Genomic DNA, 20,332 nt, shown 5'->3' with positions numbered 1-20,332 from the left:
CAAGACAACTGCAATCTTAACAAAGAATTTTAGATATCATGTTCAATCACCTCATTATAATCCCCAAATGCTTAAATCTCATCTTATATCTAATTTCTCAATACTTATTTTGCTAAGTGCCAGAAAGACCCACAATAACTATAGGCATTGCAGAGATTCCAGACGAAATAAGCCCCACCCCCTGATGACGTCATAGCCAATCATGTTGTATTATGATCACTGCTAACGGGGGAGACAACGTGATTGGCTAAGACGTCCTCAGGGGGTGGGGCTTATTATGCCAGGAATCTTTGCAGCTACTATAGTCTTGATCCCCTTGTAATTCTGAACAAATACCAACCTAATTTTCCTTCTTTTTCTTTCCCAACACTTGAAGGATGCAAAGGTTTTCCGATGGAGTGATACGTGGCCTATGCTATACACCGAGTGGGGAAAAGGTGAACCAGTCATCGGTTCCACTAACCATAGCTGTGCTACACTGAATTCAGAAAATGGCTTATGGTTCTTAGAAAATTGCGAAGTTGAAAGAAACTTTATTTGCAAATACAATTCAGGTAAGTTATGATTTTTTTTTCATTAAGTTAGCCAAGTTAACAACCATTGCCAGTCACATAAAATATAAGGGAGAGTGAATAACGTGTACAAAAATGGTTTAATTGCCACGGGTGTGATATACATCAGGATCAAAGCTACAATTCTTAGGAAAAGTTATCACATTCTATCCACCATATAGGAAATAATATAAGTTACAAGAAATGTCACTTAGGTAAAGTAATGGGAAGCTAATGAGACACAAATTAGACAGAAGACAAATGTCATTAGAATGTATAACCAATTCTAGTTCTAAAGTTTGACAAATCATTTAATAAATCATCAAAACGGAACATGTCACCAGTTTTGATAAATGATAAATCAAATTCTAAACTGAAGCTTTTAACTCCAAGTAACTCAAAAGCTCGCCCTTAAAAACAATCAAATCATATTTCGTGCTGGGCAACTTTTTTTTCCAGAGTCTTCGCCAACACCTGACACACCCACTAAAGGAGTTTGCCCCTACGACAATTGGCTGGACCTTGGAGGTGGCTCCTGTTACACCATAGTCACCCATACAAGGCCTTGGACCGATGCTAATAAGTGGTAAAGTTCCGGCTTTCTCAGTAGAAAACTATTCTGGGATTCTGATATTACAAAAAATAAAAACTATAGTCCATTTCTTTTAGCGATGCAGATTTGCACCGGCTCGCAGCGGTGCCCTTTTAGCTCGGAAAAGTTTCCTAATCGCTGATTGGTTGGACGAGATAATTCTAACCAATCAGCGATCAGGAAACTTTTCCGAGCTAAAAGGGCACCGCTGCGAGTCGGTGCAAATCTGCCAAGATAAAAGAAATGGACTATAACTACTTTGGTCTTCTTATGACGATGGTGATGGGAAGGAGCATAAATTCTATAAAATTATCAACACTAATTATTTCTCATATCTGATATAAAAAAGCTACCTGTTTGATAGCCATTACTATATTTACACTTGATAGTCTTAGAGTTGAAGGAATATAGGAAACGAAGAATATTAGGAGAAATGCTAAATTAGCTAACAAGCATATAATACAGATGCAATATAAGAAAATTCCAGAAGTATGTCCAGGTTGGTCATCAAATCATACATATAGTCTAAATTCATCAGTCTTCCAAAAGCCTTAAATCTTTGAGTTTATGCGAGAACTTCAAGTTAATAAACTGTCATATGTAATCTCAGAATCAATCGGCTTTAAGCCAACATGACGTCATCAAGGGGTGGGGCTTATTTCGCCCGGAATCTCTGCGGCAATTATAGTAAACTGAAAACACTCTTCACTAACTTCCAATTGAAATACATCTGTTAAATGCCCCAAGGTTCTGTGAGGGAGACCATCAGATGTATATTTTAGATCTACTGTACTTACTGCATAATGTACAAAATTGCACATCAATATCAAATAATAATCATTATGAATATTGTTTAGGCAAGTTTTTTTCATAAAAATAAAAATAAAAAACTGCATTAAGTTAAAGGTCAAAATTAGGTTTGCCCTTTTTATATGAACCTGCACATATAAAGAGCAAACTATTAGTTGTGAGTAACTTAGTGAATTCCAACAAATTAAAAAAATAGGAATCACTTCTATGCATGAATACAGCAGACATGGTAGTAACTCTGTGAAGTATATAAGAATATATAAAATAGGAAGAATGCACTTAATTACTCTATTGTATTTTCCATGACAGGTGTGCAAATCTCGGTAGTAATCTAGCATCTATCCATAGCAAAGCCGAGTTGACTCTAATCATCCAGGCAGCTCACAATATCACAGACCCGATGTGGATTGGCCTTATACAAATGAGAGAAGGTGAGATGTTCTGCAAAATTGTATTCATCTGATTCCTTGTTTAAGATAAATTTGAAGCTAATTGATTTTTTTTTGGGGGGGGGGTTATTTTTAATTTTTTCATAAAGCTACTTTGTTGTCCTTTATATTTTTGTTTTGCCTAAAAATTATAACAGATTTTTGTAATGTATGAAAAGAAAATGTAATAGGGTACTGTAAAGTATAGAATTGCGATTAAACGGAATGGCTAACATCTAAATTGTAAGCTAAAATTTATCACAGCATAAGTTGATAATGAAAGAAAACTCTTATAGGAGAGGTGGGATTATAAAATAAACAAAAGTAAATTAGTTTGGTAAAATATTCAATAGAACACTGGGTATGTGAAAGACTGTCTCGTAAAATCGTCTTAGATATACATTCATCTCTCCTTCCTTTACAAGAATGTGTAACATCTAAATCCCTAAATACTGGTGAATTATTGGTGCAAGATTTTTTTTTTTTTTATAAAAGTATAACTAACATAATACAATGTCCAAGTCAGTACTGTGTCTATTACTATATTCTGAAAATAAATTTCACGGTTTTAAGTATGCCAATCTTATATACCAAATCTTCAATTAATCTTATCTATAGGAAAGAAATAAAAGAAAAATCAGGTATTTTTTTTTTCTTATACTAGAAAGCCTCGATGCAGACTTCATACATAGTACCGCAAGATTCAGTTCCTAATGGTAATCTCCTGGAAGACTATAGAATAGATTTGAAACAATTAGAAGTTTGTGGGCTCCTCAATAATGCAATCCAAATAGCTAACGATTTAAGGATACTTAACCCCGAAAAACCATAATTTCCTTTTGGGATAATGGCAGAACACGGCAAGGCTACTAAGAGGGACAATCTAAATAAAAATGAAAACATTAAAGACAAGAAAGTAGTCTCATCTACCAACACGAGGACAGGGATCGGTCGATGTCTCTTGTATCAGATGCAAGGGATAAATGCCTGTTTCAGACTCAAGTATAGACATATCAGGCATATATAGACTTCCCAGCTCTATCTTCTACCTGACTGTGGTTGTTGTGGCCTATTGGTAACGTTTCCGCCTGGTGATCGCCAAACTAGGGTTCGAATCTCGCTCAAACTCGTTAGTTACTTTAGCGTCTGCAACCTCAACCTCCTTGTGAGCTATGAATGGGGGGTTTAGGGGAGCCTATAGCTTTACCTGCTGAGTCATCAGCAGCCATTACCTGGCCCTCCCTGGTCCTTGCTTGGGGGGGGGGGGGGAGAGGAGGCTTGGACGCTGATCATATGGTATATATAGTCATTCTCTAGGGCATTGTCCTGCTTGTTGGGGCAATGTCACTATTCTTTGTCTCTGCCATTCATGAGCGGCCTTTAAACCTTTAAAAGTAAAGAGTTTCTGTAAGCCAGCAAAAGATAAGCCCTATCCTAAACCCTTTCTTAGTAGCCTTTACCGACATTTCTCATGCTCTGTGAGAGGATGTCAAGATATTTAAGATGACCATTACTAAAACACAAGGATGTTTCAGTAATACTAGACCTGTAATACACACACATCAGACACTGAATAAGGGCGATTTTCTTCCTTTAAAAAGAATGCAATTGAAAACATTTCAATGAATGAAATAGCTTTAAATTGTGGTTTGTACTCAGAGGGATATTGGGAGTTAAATGGCAGGATAGGATTAGAAATCCTGATTACTCAAGGGCCATATCAGGATGAGATCATGGTGAGGGATAGATGGAGATGGTTTGGGCATGCTCTTCGCACTCCTCAAGAGAGATCAGTTCACCAAACGTTTAACTGGCCTCCACAAGGCACTAGAAGTGTTGGAAGACCCAGGCCTACATGGCTGAGGACTATGAAGCGTGAAAGAGATGATGAGTGGAGAAGTATTGATTTATAAGCTCAAGATAGAGGCGACTGGCGAAATCTATCCGAGGCCCTTTGCGTCAATATGCGAAGATGATGATAAAAATACTTACTTCTAAGGAAAATTTTTTTCTTTTATTCTTTTTTATTAGTATTTTGATTTAAATTTAAACTTGTTTTCAGCAGGATTTGGATGGAGTGATGGCAGCGGTTATGATTTTATCAACTGGCAAACAGGAGAGCCGAACAATGGAAGAGAAGAATGCGTTGAAATGTATCCTGGCTCAGGGCACTGGAATGACAACGTCTGTAATAATGCAAGACCTTTCATTTGCAAAGCTACGAAAGGTAAGAGCAGCAGGAAATATTTTTGTAGGCTACCACTAGATAAGACCACTATATTTTGCATAAAAAAATTCAACATAGCAAAGTTATAACAATTTACCAAATTTTCTTATCCCATTATGCATATAAATATGACATTTTGACATTGCAAATAGTCTAATTCAGTACTATGATTCAAATAAATTCTTACCCCCCACCCCCAAAGCAGTCCATAATAAAGATTAAATAATCTAGTATTTGCTCACCGACTCTCCTTGTAATTTTATCCACAGTTAACTTCAAATCGGACACCTTAGGATCACCAAAAGAACGTAAGTAGTAGTAGGCTATACTGAAAACCAGTGCTTGACCTTTCTTGATAATTTCTACGGTTTATTCTTATATGAATACAAGCTCATGTCCTTTAATATGAGTATTATTTCATCTTAGCGCAAACGGCTCTTAATCTTTTTATAAAGTAGTAGTAGTTACTGGCGAAGGTGTTCGCACAAAAATACTACCGACCTATCAGGTATCAGGAACCTTTCCGAGGTAAAAGGGCACCCCTGTGAGTCGGTGCACATATGCACTGCTAAAAAAGATAGAGTATAGTAGCCTTGTTAAACTTGGATAGGAATATGTTGAATCCCAAAAACTGTTTTTTCCCTAGACAATAATACAGTTATCGTTGGCAATGTTTTTCAAGTGTAGTGAAAACATTGTGTTCTGCAAGAGAAAATTATAGTAATCCATATAAATTGTAAGAGAAAACCAGTATTATGCTTCTTCTTCGCTCAAGAGGTTAACTACTGCACTGTAATTGATTAGTAGCTGTCTTCCTCTTGTTAAGGGTATAAGAGATTCTTCAGCTATGGTAAACAATTCTTCTAGGAGAAGGGCTCTCCCAAATCAAGCCATTGTTCTCTAGTCTTGGGTAGTGCCATAGCCTCTGTACCATGCTTGAGAGCAGCCTACACTCGGGTACACTATTCTATGCTCTTCTAGAAGGGCTCTCCCAAATCAAGCCATTGTTCTCTAGCCTTGGGTAGTGCCATAGCCTCTGTACCATGCTTGAGAGTACCCTACACTCGGGTACACTATTCTATGCTCTTCTAGGAAAAGGGCTCTCCCAAATCAAGCCATTGTTTTCTAGTCTTGGGTAGTGTCATAGCCTCTGTACTATGCTTTAGAGTAGCCTACACTCGGGTACACTATTCTAAGCTCTTCTAGGAGAAGGGCTCTCCAAAATCAAACAATTTTTCTCTAGTCTTGGGTAGTGTCATAGCCTCTGTACCATGCTTTAGAGTAGCCTACACTCGGTACACTATTCTACATTATTTATCTTCTTATTTTTTTTTTTTTTTAAGATTTTATAGTTTATATATGAAAAATGTATTTTAATTTTGTTACTGTTCTTAAAATATCCTATTTCAATTGTTTGATACTTCTATAATTTAATGATTTCCTTTCCTCACTGGGCTATTTTTCCTGGAGCCCTTTGGTTTTTAGCATCCTGTTTTTCCGTCTAGGGTTGTAGCCTTGGCTAGTAATAATAATAATAATAATAATAATAATAATAATAACCGGCGGCCAGTTATTAACCGAATATATGAGATATTGCTGGAGCTAGAAGTCAAAGGAAGATAACAGTGTATAGGACTCCTCGCTTCTGGAAGGAAAGACGCTGCTGACTGATACAATACACGAACATACACTACCGGGGTCTAAGCGATGTCAGGCAGGGCAGCCAATCGGGACTACGGTCTACCTAAAAGCCAGAGCAAAGTTCTTCAAAAAGAAGGCAACCGTGCTTACCCATACAAATGGGGAAAAGAAAACACGTTAACAGAAGAAGTGTATAGGAATATATCTACCTCTTCAATAACCTTCTGTACCAACCGTGTGTCACACGATCGTACATAGTTCATTTTGTGTATATATTATGCTGTATCTTCGCTGTTCCCTCGCACTAAAAAGAGCCTGAATAAATATGTCTGTTTTTCTCACCGGTAACGGTGTCGATTTTGAACATGAAATTTCTTGTTGCCTTGAGCTTTCGTATATAAAGAAGAGTGTTCTATAATAAACTCACTCAGTTACTTTCATCCTGTCTTTGAGTCACAACCTTCTCTCGGCCCGTCACACTTCACTCACTGCGCCAAGGTCAAAATGTCTCACGGTATTTTATAACTTAATGTTTATTCTCTTCAACCAGTAGATTTCCAAAATACTGCCTCGTGAGTTTCTATACACCTTAATTCTTAGCATTGATTTCTTCATTTTTTTTTCTTTTACACTTTGCCCCCTTTTCCATCTTTCATCAGATTATCTGGCAATTTCTTATGTCTTTATTTTTTTTTTATTTCTTTAATATAGTATCTTAACGGGGGTGCCCGGTGCCTTGGACAACCTATAGTCCATTTCTTTTAGCGATGCATATTTGCACCGACTCGCAGCGGTGCCCTTTTAGCTCGGAAAAGTTTCCTGATCTCTGATTGGTTGGACAAGATAATTCTAACCAATCAGCGATCAGGAAACTTTTCCGAGCTAAAAGGGCACCGCCGCGAGTCGGTGCAAATATGCATCGCTAAAAGAAATGGACTATAGTACTTTTGTTGTTTATATATGGCAGATCTATTTCAACGTTGGTGCTGATCTTAAAATATATTTTTATTTGTTATTTCTCATATATAGTTTATTCATTTTCTTATTTCCTTTCCTCACTAGGCTATTTTCCCCGTTAGTGCCCTAGGGTTTGTAGCATCCTGCCGTAGGATCAAGAAACACAACTAAATGAGGTTTACTAGTAAATAAGAAAACTTGCATTTAAGAACCCCCCCAAAAAAAAAAATTTAGTTTACCATTATACAAAACAATTAAAAAACCCCAATACAGCTATGAAAGACCTATGTATACTTTGATATTTAATTTCTCAACAGAAGCTTTTGCAGGAAGCAGCAATAGTACCATTATTGGAATAATAATGGCACTACTGACATTAGTTCTTGGGGGTTTGCTATGCCTGGTCCACTACTTCAAGAGGAGACCTCAACCCTTAGCAACAAGTGGTACTTTTGGTTTCGATAATGCAGTTTATTCTGGTGGTAAGTATTATGGTATTCTCTTTTCAAAGGACATCATAAGAATGTATTAATATAATAGAATATTGTTAAATATACTGCACATAAAATTTATATACCCAAGATACATTTTATATCCTCCATATAAGAATAGTTTTACATGTTACAAAAGCATTTTTACTTACTGTATATCACTCACTACACTGTTAAAAAAAAAAAAAAAAAAAAAAAAAAAAAAAAAATTAATCGGAAATTCTCCTTAAAAAATATACTGTTCTCAGCCGTATTTCAGTAAAATACAGGCGACCGTAATTTTACCATACTTTTTTTATTATGTTTTATGGGTTAGTGACCGTAGTATCACTCCTTTACGTCAATATACCCGTTTTTAAAACGGTAAATGCCTGGCAACATTTATTCCAGGATTTTTACCGTTTTTTTTTTTTCAACGGCAAATTTTCAAGTGTAGTATTGTTGCATATGTAGCAAAGCAACCTATAGTCCATTTCTTTTAGCGAGTCATATTTGCACACCGACTCGCAACGGTGCCCTTTTAGCTCGGAAAAGTTTCCTGGTCGCTGATTGGTTAGAATTATCTTGTCCAACCAATCAGCGATCAAGAAACTTTTCCGAGCTAAAAGGGCACCGCTGCGAGTCGGTGCCAATATGACTCGCTAAAAGAAATGGACTATAATTGTACATAATGACTCATTTAAACTGCAAAGATTTATCAATTCCCAGTAATGAATTTGAAAAAGTGCAAAATATTAGATCCTCAGATCCCAATATCCAATGATTAAGAAATGGTAAGTGATGTACCATTTCATAGGTTTAAAGGTCACTCATGACTAGCCGAGGCAAGAGACAGGACAATGTCCTAGAGACTAAACATATATTACATTTGATCAGCGCCTAAGCCCAGCCTTCATCAAGCTAAGACCAGGGAAGGCCAGGCAATGGTTGCTGATGACTCAGCAGGTAGACCTATGAGTTCACCCCAAAATCCCTCATCCCTAGCTCACAAGGATGGTGAGGTTGCAGATACTATTAAAAACTATCGAACTTGAGCCGGTCTTAAACTCCCTTTGAATATAATAGATTTACCACAGAGTAATGTATGTCTAAATGTCAAACTTTATGTATAAGTCACCTAATAGTGGTAATGTAATGTTATTAAGTACAGTACTAAAATAATGAATAAAAAATTATGTCTTACAAAAAAATAAAGAAATAAATTAGGAATACAGATCTACTGTACAAGGGCAAGAAACAAAGTAAATTTAGTTAGTTTTTTAAAACTTAACTTCTCTTTACAGAAGTTTAATTTCACCATATTAATTATCTATATAAATTTTCTTTGCACCAAATCCCTATGGAGTGATATGCAGTATGTTAGTTCTTTCAATGTATTCTTTATTGCAATCTTTTCAAAACTGATTTATTTAGTCTTTTCTAAATCTACAGATGAAAACGAATATGAGGTTACCAACGCATTCCACCTGGAAGAGAGCATTATTCCAGCTAACAATGATGAAAGTGATACGGACGATGACAGAGATGACAGTGATTCATCGTAGATAATGAAGGCTCCTATTATGAAGAATATACTGTACAGAATTACCGATGTAGACAACCTATAAATCAATAATAATAAAAGATAACAACAGAGATTCAAGTTATTTGTTTTGGGTAAACCTTGATTATATACAACATCCTTGTCCTGTGCGTCTGGAAATAAAAAGTCATCTTAGTCAAAGTAAAATTTAGGAACATCTATTGTATTGGTATCTTACCAAGTATTTAGGTGTAAAAAGGTGAAAAATATATTGGTGGATATTTATTTTTTCGAAGAGTAGGCCTTCTTCTTTAGGTTGGAAAAAGTGAATATATATATATATATATATATATATATATATATATATATATATGTATGTATATATATATATATATATATATATATATATATATATATATATATATATATATATATATATATATATATTGGGTGTGTGTGAGTAACGAGTATATATATATATATATATATATATATATATATATATATATATATATATATATATATATATATATATATATATGTATATATATATACATACACACACACACACATATATATATATATATATATATATATATATATACAGTATATGTATACCTAAATACGCATATATATAAGTTTGTATGAGCTTGTTTCTCTGTGTGTTTACTCTTATATATATCACTAGTTGTCTTGACTATACTGTACATTTGTTGGTGCAGCTAAAGGCAGCACAAAACGGTGGCATGCTAACAATAAACAATGGTGAGTACTGAATCTATACAGAGCGACCATGACAAGATCCCCACCCCAAGATGGCTGACATCTGCAAGATCCCCACCCCAAGATGGCTGGCATCTACAAGATCCCCACCCCAAGATGGCTGACATCTGCAAGATCCCCACCTCAAGATGGCTGACATCTGCAAGATCCCCACCCCAAGATGGCTGACATCTGCAAGATCCCCACCCCAAGATGGCTGACATCTGCAAGATCCCCACCCCAAGATGGCTGACATCTGCAAGATCCCCACCCCAAGATGGCTGACATCTGCAAGATCCCCACCCCAAGATGGCTGACATCTACACGTATGCAAGCTTGGTTTATGCGGCATCTAGTGGTAGGATATCTATATTTTATGCTAAGAGTCGGGAGGAACATTGGTTAAAACCCCAGCAGCTAGTTCTTTTGAGCGACTCTTGGACTTGATACATACCTATGTAACTTATGGAGATGTTAATTATCCGATATTCAGTGAAACATTGCATAGAACGAGTAAATCATTTCTTATGACCAACAAAAGGAGCTGGCATAGAAAATTATATCTTGTAGCTTGTCACATACAACATCAAGAGGCTGAAAAGCAAAGGTATGAAAAAGTATTTTTTTTTAGGAAAAAAACACTCTACTATACTTCTTGAAACAAAATGACATCCAAAATCTCAAGATGCTGCAAACCTTGTTCCAGTTATGATTTAGAAGAGCAAAGTGATGCAACAAATCTATTCACCAGATAGCCTATTCCTCTGTACCTTTTGATAAGACACTGAGTTTTCTCTGTCAGGAAGATAAGTCACCTTGAGCATTGTATGAATTATAGAAAAAAAAAGAAAACAAAGAACAAGCTCCAATAGGCAATTGAAATTGGTAGGTCTGGTGTTCTGAAAGTACGTCAGTAATTACATACATCCAGATGACATCCACGCGATTGATGTGAAGTATCACATGAGGTGCTGGGAGTATAATGTTGACCGTGTTCTCAACAAGTCACAATAGGAATCAAAAGAGTCTGTGGCAGAGAAATTTCAAGAAGATAGAGCTCAGCTTGCTACAGACATCAAAATTTTCAGCCTCTTGAAAACCTTGCTTCAATACGGTCTTATTATGACTTCACTGGAAACAACATACATAACAATACAGATAGAAAATGGTGGTCTGAATCCTTGCACAGAAAAAAAACACTGAAAGCAAAAATTGGGGAATAAATAGAAGGGATGGATTTCAGCAAGACAACAAAGCACAATGAGTCAAATATCATTTTTCTAAAAACATGCAAGGAGGAGGCAGTACATCAAGCTTTGGAAATACCAGACAATCCATCAAGCGAAGTGGCTGCTGTGCTCAGATGTGAAAGGCTACTTTGCAAGGACATTGCCGATACAACTATAGCTGGAATCACGCTAGTCATTTCTTACTCGAGGATTTCGTCAACTTCCAGCTGATGCTCGCAATTGAAAGTGTTGTAGCGTCACACTACGATCTCGTGGTTCGAGAGCATTAGGGAAGGGTGTAAAGAAAACTTATCAGCTGACATCATCCAGGCAAGCAGAAATTTTCTGACTGTTACAGTAATAAATATTCTCGGAATGTTACGCGAATTGAAGAGGACACGTTTGTGGGTCCGATGGTGGCTTAGGAAAAGAGATGCCAATGGTATCTTTGACAACCATTGTTGGAAAATGAGGTTAGCTAATGGTTCTGCCTTTTAAAACTACAACAGGATGAACAAAGTAGATTTTTATCATCTCTTGAGGCTTTCTGGACCCAACATTGCTATGCAAGAGCACGTCCTATTTGCAGCGGCCATCTTGTTACTTTACATCCAAAGTCATGCTTGTGGTTTGTGCTCGCTGCTTTCCGTCCAGTCGGGAAGTCAATATCTGAAAGCATCAAGCTCCTGGTCTCCCATTTTCGGCAACCACGGCTCGCTGCTGGCGAAAAAAAAAGCCTAGTGTGATGCCAGCTTAAGGAACCATGGATATTTGCTGGGGCTCTCAATGACACAGATCACGTGTTCCTCATTGAGTGTTCTCTTTCCTCGGATGGCTCATTGTAGGACCAACAAGGAAACTTCACAATAAATCCTGAGAATGTGAAATGCATCTGCAACTTTAGCCCAGTGAGCAAAGGAAATGAGGAAACAGATAGAATATTGTACCTGGGTCTACCCTCAAGCAAGAGACCTCTAAACCAAGGCAGTGGAAAACCTGGTACAGAAGCAATGACACTATAGCTACAGTTAAATATTGACGAAAGAAGCAAGCTTTCCCAGTAGCTTGAAGATTAATAAACATCAATTCTTAATGAAACATTATTGAGCAGAATCGAAAGTGTCAAAATATAACGATTTCAAAGAATGGTACAATTTTCTTACAATTTTTGGGAAATTGCCTTCAAAGATCACATTTATTGCTAGATAATTGTTATATTTTGGGTCATACTGTTCATTATCTTTCTTTTGATACCATTACTCTTATTATTTCCTTCAAAGATCACATTTGTTGCTAAATAATTGGTATATTTGTATCATATTGTTCATTGTCTTTCTTTTGATACCATTACTGTTAGTGTTCCATTTTTGAAAAAGAAAAAAATGTTTTGGCGATATTAACGAAAATCTTCAAAATAATGTCAGGATCTCATTTTCCTTTACCCAAATAAATACATCAGCACTTTTTCGTCAGTGGTTTTAGTCAAAGATCATAATTACGTTTAATGGTTTCCAAAAATAACAAGAAAATTCCCACGGAATTGCATTAGAGCATGCACCATTAATAACACTTCATAATGATAGTCTGTTCAACTCATTCAGTTCTCGTAACATTCTATTTTTTTTTAAAAATACGTTCATAACGAAGTATCTTTTGAAAATATCCGTCCACATTCTACATTGCTTCTCGAAATATTTTTTTTTTCATCAATCTTCAAAACAAATTTCCAAAATAGTTTGTTATCTTTTCATTATTGTTTCACTCTAATCAAATTGATAAAACAATGTGGAGATAAACCATATCACGAGTCTATAATGTAGCATGATCTATAGGAAATGGGAACTCTATGATAAATAAGAAATGCTTCTTTGCTCAAGGTTAACTACTGCATTGTAATTGTTTAGTGACTACTTTCCTCTTGGTAAGGGTAGAAGGGACTCTTTAGCTATGGTAAACAGCTCTTCTTGGAGAAGGACACTCCAAAATCAAAACCTTGTTCTCTAGTTTTGGATAGTGCCATAGCCTCTATACCATGACCATCTACTGTCTTTGGTTAAAGTTCTCTTGCTTGAGGGTTCACTCAAGCACATTATTCTATTTCACCTCTCTTTCTCTTTTTATATGTTTTTATAATTTATATCTTGTCACTGTTATTAAATGTTTTATTTTCATCGTTCATTACTTCTTTTTTTAGTTTATTTACTTCCTTGTTTCCTTTCCTCAATGAGCTATTTTTCCCTGCTGAAGCCCATGGGCTTATAGGATCCTGCTTTTCCAATTAGGGATGTAGCTTAGCTTGTAATAACAGCAATAATAATAATAATAATAATAATAATAATAATAATAATAATAATAATAATAATGACATTTCGAGTATCCAACTTTCTGTCTGTCAATCATTTTGAACGGGATCACTATTCAGCGTCAATTTGTAAACAAACATCATTTCGTCACTACTCGTTCCTACTCTTCTGGCCTAAAGTAAGTTTTACCTTAAAATTACATTTATATGTCTGTATTCATCAATTTTATAGATGGTAGATAATACAGACTGTCTCAGGATACACAATTTATGAAAAAATAATTTTTCCATATACTTAGTTTTTATTAGCTAAGGCTAGGCCAGGGTTCCTAGAAATCTAGTTTAGTCTGAAGTGACTAACTAGATTGATTAATGTTTCACCATTTTATGAAATTTCTTCATTTTTGTGCAAGATGAAGACTACACAATCGATTATTTATTGTATTCTTTGTATTGGGTTTCCATATCTGGGGCAAGATAAAATCTAAAAAAAAATTATTATTATTATTTATTTCTTTTTTTTTTTTTTTTTGGTCATTTGTACTGTATTGGGTTTTCAGTTTTGGGGTAAGATAAATTCTACAAAATTTATTATTTTTTTTATTTATTCCTTGTATTGGGTTTTCATTTTTTGAGGCAAGATAAAACCTACAAAAGTGAATAATTTTTTGTCATTCTTTGTCTTTGGTTTTCAGTTTTGGGGCATCATAAAAACTACAAAATGGATTAATCTTTTATGTTTGTTTGTCATTTTTTGTACTGAGTTTTCATTATTAGGGTAAGATAAAAACTAAAAAAATTGATTAATTTTTTATCATTTTTTGTCTATGGTTTTCACTTTTAGGGCTTCATAAAAACTACAAAATTGATTAATGTTTTGTAATTTTTTTGTCATTTATTGTATTGAATTTTCATTGTTACGGCAACATAAAATCTACAGAATTTATATTTTTTGTCATCCTTTGTGTTGGGTTTTCAATTTTGGGACAAGATAAGAACTACAAAATTGATTAATTTGTTCTCATTCTTTGTCTTGGGTTGATTATATTTTTGTTCCACTGGAGTACAGTAGGCTATTTGATATCAGACCACCGAGTATCTTAAAACGGTAAATTTGTAAAGTTACTTTTTAGAGCGTCTGCAGAATGGGGTTAATCAATATTCCATATTCACTCTGAAGTAGCACAACCTAACTCAATACCATCCTCAGCCCCATTCGCCAGCAAGTTCGGAGATACTTGATACCCCGTATTCTGCAGACAGGGCTATTTTTTATTTGGTATAATTTACCAGTGTGCAATCATAAGTAAACATAGAAACTATATATCTCTCCCCCTAACCTAACCTTGGATGCAATGTTTTTATTAATTAACCCTTTTACCCCCAGGGTATTTGGAAATTTCCAACCCTTAACCCCCAGGGGTTATTTTTTTTCAAGCACATTTTGCAGTATATTTTTTTAAAATTGCTCTAACAGCCTTAATTTTTATCATAGAGAGGTCAGGTTGGTCTCATTCTCTTGGAAAATGCCTGTAGTTTCTCAAAATATAGTAAAAAATATTCAAAAAAAAAATTTAAATAGCAGTTTTTTGCAAGGACGTACCGGTACGTCCATGGGGGTAAAGGGATGAGTTTTGTGAAACGTACAAATACGTCCTTTGGGGGTAAAAGGGTTAAAGGGGTGCACCCTCCCATTTACATAAACTGACTTAGGGTATGTGGTTTTTACTCATCAATGTTGTATAGTATCTCTGAATGGCAAAGGTAAATATATCTTCTTTGTTTTGTCAGAAATGTCAAAATACTATTTTTCTGGAGGGAGAATCTTTGTGTTTAAGTTCTATTTATTAGTGATTTTTCAATATTAAACTTAGCCGGTGATCATATAGCTGTCAGCTCTGCTGCCCGACAGAAAAACCTAAGGACAAAATACGCCAGCGATCGCTATACAGGTGGGGGTGTACATCAACAGCGCCATCTGTCGAGCATGTACTCAAGTACTCCATGTCAACACAGAACCAATTTTCTCTCTGTCGTGCCACTGGCAAGACCTACTAAATACGCTGTTACTAACTGGATTTGTTTTCACAACTATTTGGTGAAGTACACTATTCTAGTTTTGAGCTTTCGCTATGCAGGGGTTTTATCTTCATCTCAAAATCTTGAACTCGTTTTGGATAGATTTTATTATGGTGACAAAGAGAGTATGGACTCTCTTTCACTTTTAAATGGCCGACCCTTCCCCTAGACGGAAGTGTGTTTAGGTTTTTAGTAATTTTGCTCGCTGACGCTACCTGCTCCCGCACTCCGCCTGTGAGAGTTCCACCACCCATGTGCAGTGTACCCTGCCAGCCGCACGTTGACGTTCACAGACGCACGCTACCCTCCGTTGACGTTGCGAGTTACCACAACAACAGGAGGGTGGAGTTAAGTTGCTTTGTTTTGACGCTGTACGTCAACCTCCGCATTCTAGAGTTGTTTTGACTGCTCAGTATAGACAGTCAAAGCAGTCTCGAGTGAACACTGTATGTCCTCACGCTCCTGTTGTGGTTGACAGTTCAGTTGTCGACAGTTCACAGTCTATCAAGCAGTTACATGACGTTGCCTTCTGGTCTGCTACTAATGCACCAGTGCTGTATGTCCTCACGCACCTGTTGTGGTTGACAGTTCAGTTGTTGACAGTTCACAGACTGTCAAGCTGTTACATGACGTTGCCTTCTGGTCTGCTACTAATGCACCAGTGAGAGACTCACTGAGATAACCTAACTTTTATCGGACAAGGTTCCTGTAGATGAGAAAGTGCTGTTCTCCCTCCTACTGATATTCCTTTGAGGACTCTGTCATTTGGAGAGGAGCCTTAAGCTGCTTAGCCTCCTATGGACTTTAATTAAATCATGATGATTTTTTTTAAGGATCTTCGTCCGGATCTTGTAACTGCTGCTCCTCGTTCGCCTAAACGTCAGAACTTACACTAGGCCTAGCTACTTCGAAGCCGTTGTTGTTAAGCTAGTGCTCTCTCGCTCTCCTAGAGAGCGTTACGTTGGCTAGGCGACTGGTTTTTGCACCAGGAGGAGTTTTAGGGATACAGCCTTTGATTTCCCTTCTTTTAAACTGGCTTATAGAGCGAGAGTCTGATAAGACACGAGAGAAGTTCGCGGCTAAGAAGTTCATGCCTCTGCCCAAATAGACTTCTCAATTCTGGTAGACTCGCCCTGGTGCCTAGCCAGGAGACGCTCCAAGTTGTTTACAGGTCAACTTCTCAACTTTTGTCGAGCCTTTGAAGTTTTGCTGTACTATTATGTCACACATAACAAGGCTTCCAGGGATGGTAAATGGTTCCGCCTCAGTCGCTAACCCCGTCTGTTGCCACACCTGCTCCCGTAGACCCTTAATGGGCTTTGCTGCAAGACATGCAGTTCAAGCTTGTGTCCTTGATAGAGGACTTAAATGCGGAGATGAACCTTCTGGCCAACAACCTTCCAACCGGTTGGTTGTGCGCCCTGTTGCGCTGAGGTATCCTACTCGCGTCTGCCAGTTGAGGTGGTTCCTCCACCGATGCGACCCAGTGTGGGTTGCCAGTCGCACGTTGACGTTAAGCGACGCTCGGAGGTGGTTGTTGACGTTCAGTGTGTCACTAGGAAGACGTTCAACAACCAGCAGAGGTGACTTGTTGTGACGCAGTGCGTCAACCTCAGCAAGGGTGTTGACTACACAACCCAGCAGTCTAGACAGTTTCGGGTTGACGCTGTACTTCCTCGCGTACCCATGGTTGTTGACAGTTCACAGACTGTGCAGCAGTGCCATGATATTGCGTCCGGCTCCGTCACGCATCCACCAGTGCGACCGGATTCAGCGAGTCAGACGTTGCCCACTCTGTTGCCGTTTCCTCATCAGTTTCGGATGAGAAACCCTCTGATGAGGACGTTGCTGAACAAGACGATCAGCCCCCAGCCCTGTTATCCATCCAGAAGATGCTGAAGAAGGAACGCTGCCCAGTCAGGCTGTGGATGAGTCTGGTAGGGACACTGTCATCCGTGGATCAATTTGTGTCACTAGGAAGACTACACCTCCGTCCTCTTCTATACCATCTAGCTTTTCACTGGAAAAGGACAAGACGCTAGAAGCGGTCTCGATCCCGGTTTCCGGAAAGTTAAAGTCTTGTTTGACTTGGTGAAAGGACTATATTAACCTTAGAGAGGGTCTTCCCCTGACTGTTCAGACTACCAACCACGTTCTCTTCTCGGACGCATCGGACGTAGGCTGGGGTGCGACATTAGACGGTAGGGAATGCTCGGGATTATGGAACTCGAGTCAAAGGACAATGCATTTCAACTGCAAGGAGCTACTGGCAGTACGTCTGACCTGGAAAAGCTTCAGGTCTCTCCTTCAAGGCAAAGTGGTGGAGGTGAACTCGGACAACACCACGGCTTTGGCGTACATCTCCAAGCAAGGAGGGACCTACTCTCTGACATTGTACGAGATCGCAAGGGACCTCCTCACCTGGTCAAAAGGTCTAGACATTTCAATAGTAACGAGGTTCATCCAAGGCAACTTGAATGTCATGGCAGATTGTCTCAGTCGGAAGGGACAAATAATTCCAACAGAATGGACCCTCCACAAGGATGTATGCAAGAGACTTTGGGCCACCTAGGGCCAGCCAACCATAGATCTCTTCGCAACCTCGATGACCAAGAGGCTCCCAATATTTTGCTCACCAATCCCGGACCCAGCAGCAGTTCATATAGATGCCTTTCTACTAGATTGGTCACATCTAGATCTATATGCATTCCCTCCGTTCAAGATTGTCAACAAGGTACTGCAGAAGTTCGCCTCTCACGAAGGGACAAGGTTGACGCTAGTTGCTTCCCTCTGGCCCGCGAGAGAATGGCTCACCGAGGTACTTCGATGGCTAGTAGACGTTCCCAGAACTCTTCCCCTAAGGGTGGACCTTCTACGTCAGCCACGCATTAAGAAGGTACACCAAGGCCTCCACGCTCTTCGTCTGACTGCCTTCAGACTATCGAAAGACTCTCGAGAGCTAGAGACTTTTCGAAGGAGGCAGCCAGAGCGAATGCTAGAGCAAGGAGAACATCCACCCTTAGAGTCTACCATTCGAAGTGGGAAATCTTCCGAAACTGGTGCAAGTCAGTATCCGTATCCTCGACCAGTACCTCTGTAACTCAAATAGCTGACTTTCTCTTATATCTGAGGAAAGAACGATCTCTTTCAGCTCCCACTATCAAGGGTTACAGAAGCATGTTGGCATCAGTCTTCCGTCACCGAGGCTTAGATCTTTCCAACAATAAAGATCTACAGGACCTCCTTAAGTCTTTTGAGACCACGAAGGAGCGTCGTTTGGTTACACCTGGTTGGAATTTAGACGTGGTACTAAGATTCCTTATGTCAGACAGGTTCGAACTGCAACAATCAGCCTCCCTGAAAGATCTCACCTTAAAGACTCTTTTCCTGATATGCTTAGCCACAGCTAAAAGAGTCAGTGAGATTCATGCCCTCAGCAAGAACATCGGATTCTCATCCGAAACGGCTACATGTTCTACAACTTGGTTTTCTAGCCAAACACGAGCTGCCTTCTCGGCCTTGACCAATATCGTTCGATATTCCAAACTTATCGCATGGTTGGAAATGAACTAGAAAGAGTCTTATGTCCTGTAAGAGCTCTTGAGTTCTATTTAAAAACCTTTACGAGGCCCGTCTGAAGCTTTATGGTGTTCAGTTAGAATCCATCTTTGACTATGTCAAAGAATGCTTTATCCTATTTTATCAGACTGTTATTACGAGAAGCTCATTCCCATCTGAATGAGGAAGACCAAGCTTTGCTGAAGGTAAAGACACACGAAGTTAGAGCTGTCGCAACCTCCGTGGCCTTTAAACAAAATAGATCTCTGCAAAGTATAATCGACGCAACCTATTGGAAAAGCAAATCAGTGTTCGCGTCTTTTTATCTTAAGAATGTCCAGTCTCTTTACGAGAACTGCTACACTCTGGGACCATTCGTAGCAACGAGTGCAGTAGTGGGTGAGGGCTCAACCACTACAATTCCCTAATTCCATAACCTTTTTAATCTTTCTCTTGAAATGTTTTATTATTGTTTTTGGGTTGTCCGGAAGGCTAAGAAGCCTTTCGCATCCTACTTGATTTGGCGGGTGGTCAAAGTCATTTCTTGAGAAGCGCCTAGATTAGAGGTTTTGATGAGGTCCTTTAGTATGGGTTGCAACCCTTCATACTTCAGCTCCTAGGAGTCGCTCAGCATCCTATGAGGATCGCGAGGCTCAGTAAGGAAGACGTACTTAAAAAGGCAGAGTAATTGTTCAAGTTGACTTCCTTACCAGGTACTTATTGATTTTATGTTTGTTATTTTGAATAACTGCTAAAATGAAATACAAAATACTTAGCTCTTAATGTAACACATAATGCTGGTCTCTACCCACCCCCCTGGGTGTGAATCAGCTATATGATCACCAGCTAAGTTTAATATTGAAAAATGTTATTTTCATTAGTAAAATAAATTTTTGAATATACTTACCCGGTGATCATAAATTAAAGGACCCTCCCTTCCTCCCCAATAGAGACCCAGTGGGCAGAGGAGAAAATTGGTTCTGTGTTGACATGGAGTACTTGAGTACCTGCTCGACAGATGGCGCTGTTGATGTACACCCTCACCTGTATAGCGATCGCTGGCGTATTTTGTCCTTAGGTTTTTCTGTCGGGCAGCAGAGCTGACAGCTATATGATCACCGGGTAAGTATATTCAAAAATTTATTTTACTAATGAAAATAACATTTTTTTCCCAGAAACCTTT

At 38.1% G+C, this 20,332-nt stretch overlaps 2 protein-coding genes across 4 annotated transcripts in view; both read left to right on the top strand.

Annotated features, from left to right (window-relative positions):
* Positions 1 to 9,327, top strand: part of LOC137623427 (macrophage mannose receptor 1-like) — a 44,996-nt gene extending 35,669 nt beyond the window's left edge. The window contains exons 18-24 of one of the 3 annotated variants that reach the window (XM_068354269.1): positions 377 to 554; positions 1,011 to 1,137; positions 2,263 to 2,384; positions 4,447 to 4,608; positions 4,878 to 4,916; positions 7,524 to 7,688; positions 9,129 to 9,327. In XM_068354269.1, the coding sequence (XP_068210370.1) occupies positions 377 to 554; positions 1,011 to 1,137; positions 2,263 to 2,384; positions 4,447 to 4,608; positions 4,878 to 4,916; positions 7,524 to 7,688; positions 9,129 to 9,241 (906 nt within the window). In that variant the 3' untranslated portion in view covers positions 9,242 to 9,327. Of the gene's footprint in view, positions 1 to 376; positions 555 to 1,010; positions 1,138 to 2,262; positions 2,385 to 4,443; positions 4,609 to 4,877; positions 4,917 to 7,523; positions 7,689 to 9,128 lie in introns of all 3 variants that reach the window. The other 2 variants (XM_068354276.1, XM_068354263.1) reach the window with 2 other exon arrangements.
* Positions 9,328 to 13,564: 4,237 nt separating this feature from the next.
* LOC137623409 (vacuolar protein sorting-associated protein 37B-like) overlaps positions 13,565 to 20,332 on the top strand; it is a 96,743-nt gene continuing 89,975 nt past the window's right edge. The window contains exon 1 of the mRNA XM_068354245.1: positions 13,565 to 13,691. The gene's annotated coding sequence lies outside the window, so the exon portion shown is untranslated. The remainder of the gene's footprint in view (positions 13,692 to 20,332) is intronic.

This window comes from Palaemon carinicauda, chromosome 2 (assembly GCF_036898095.1).
Source record: "Palaemon carinicauda isolate YSFRI2023 chromosome 2, ASM3689809v2, whole genome shotgun sequence".
Classification (NCBI taxonomy): Eukaryota; Metazoa; Arthropoda; class Malacostraca; order Decapoda; family Palaemonidae; genus Palaemon; species Palaemon carinicauda.
The sequence above is the reverse complement of the archived record's forward strand: the minus strand, read 5'-3'. Positions and strand labels throughout refer to the sequence as shown.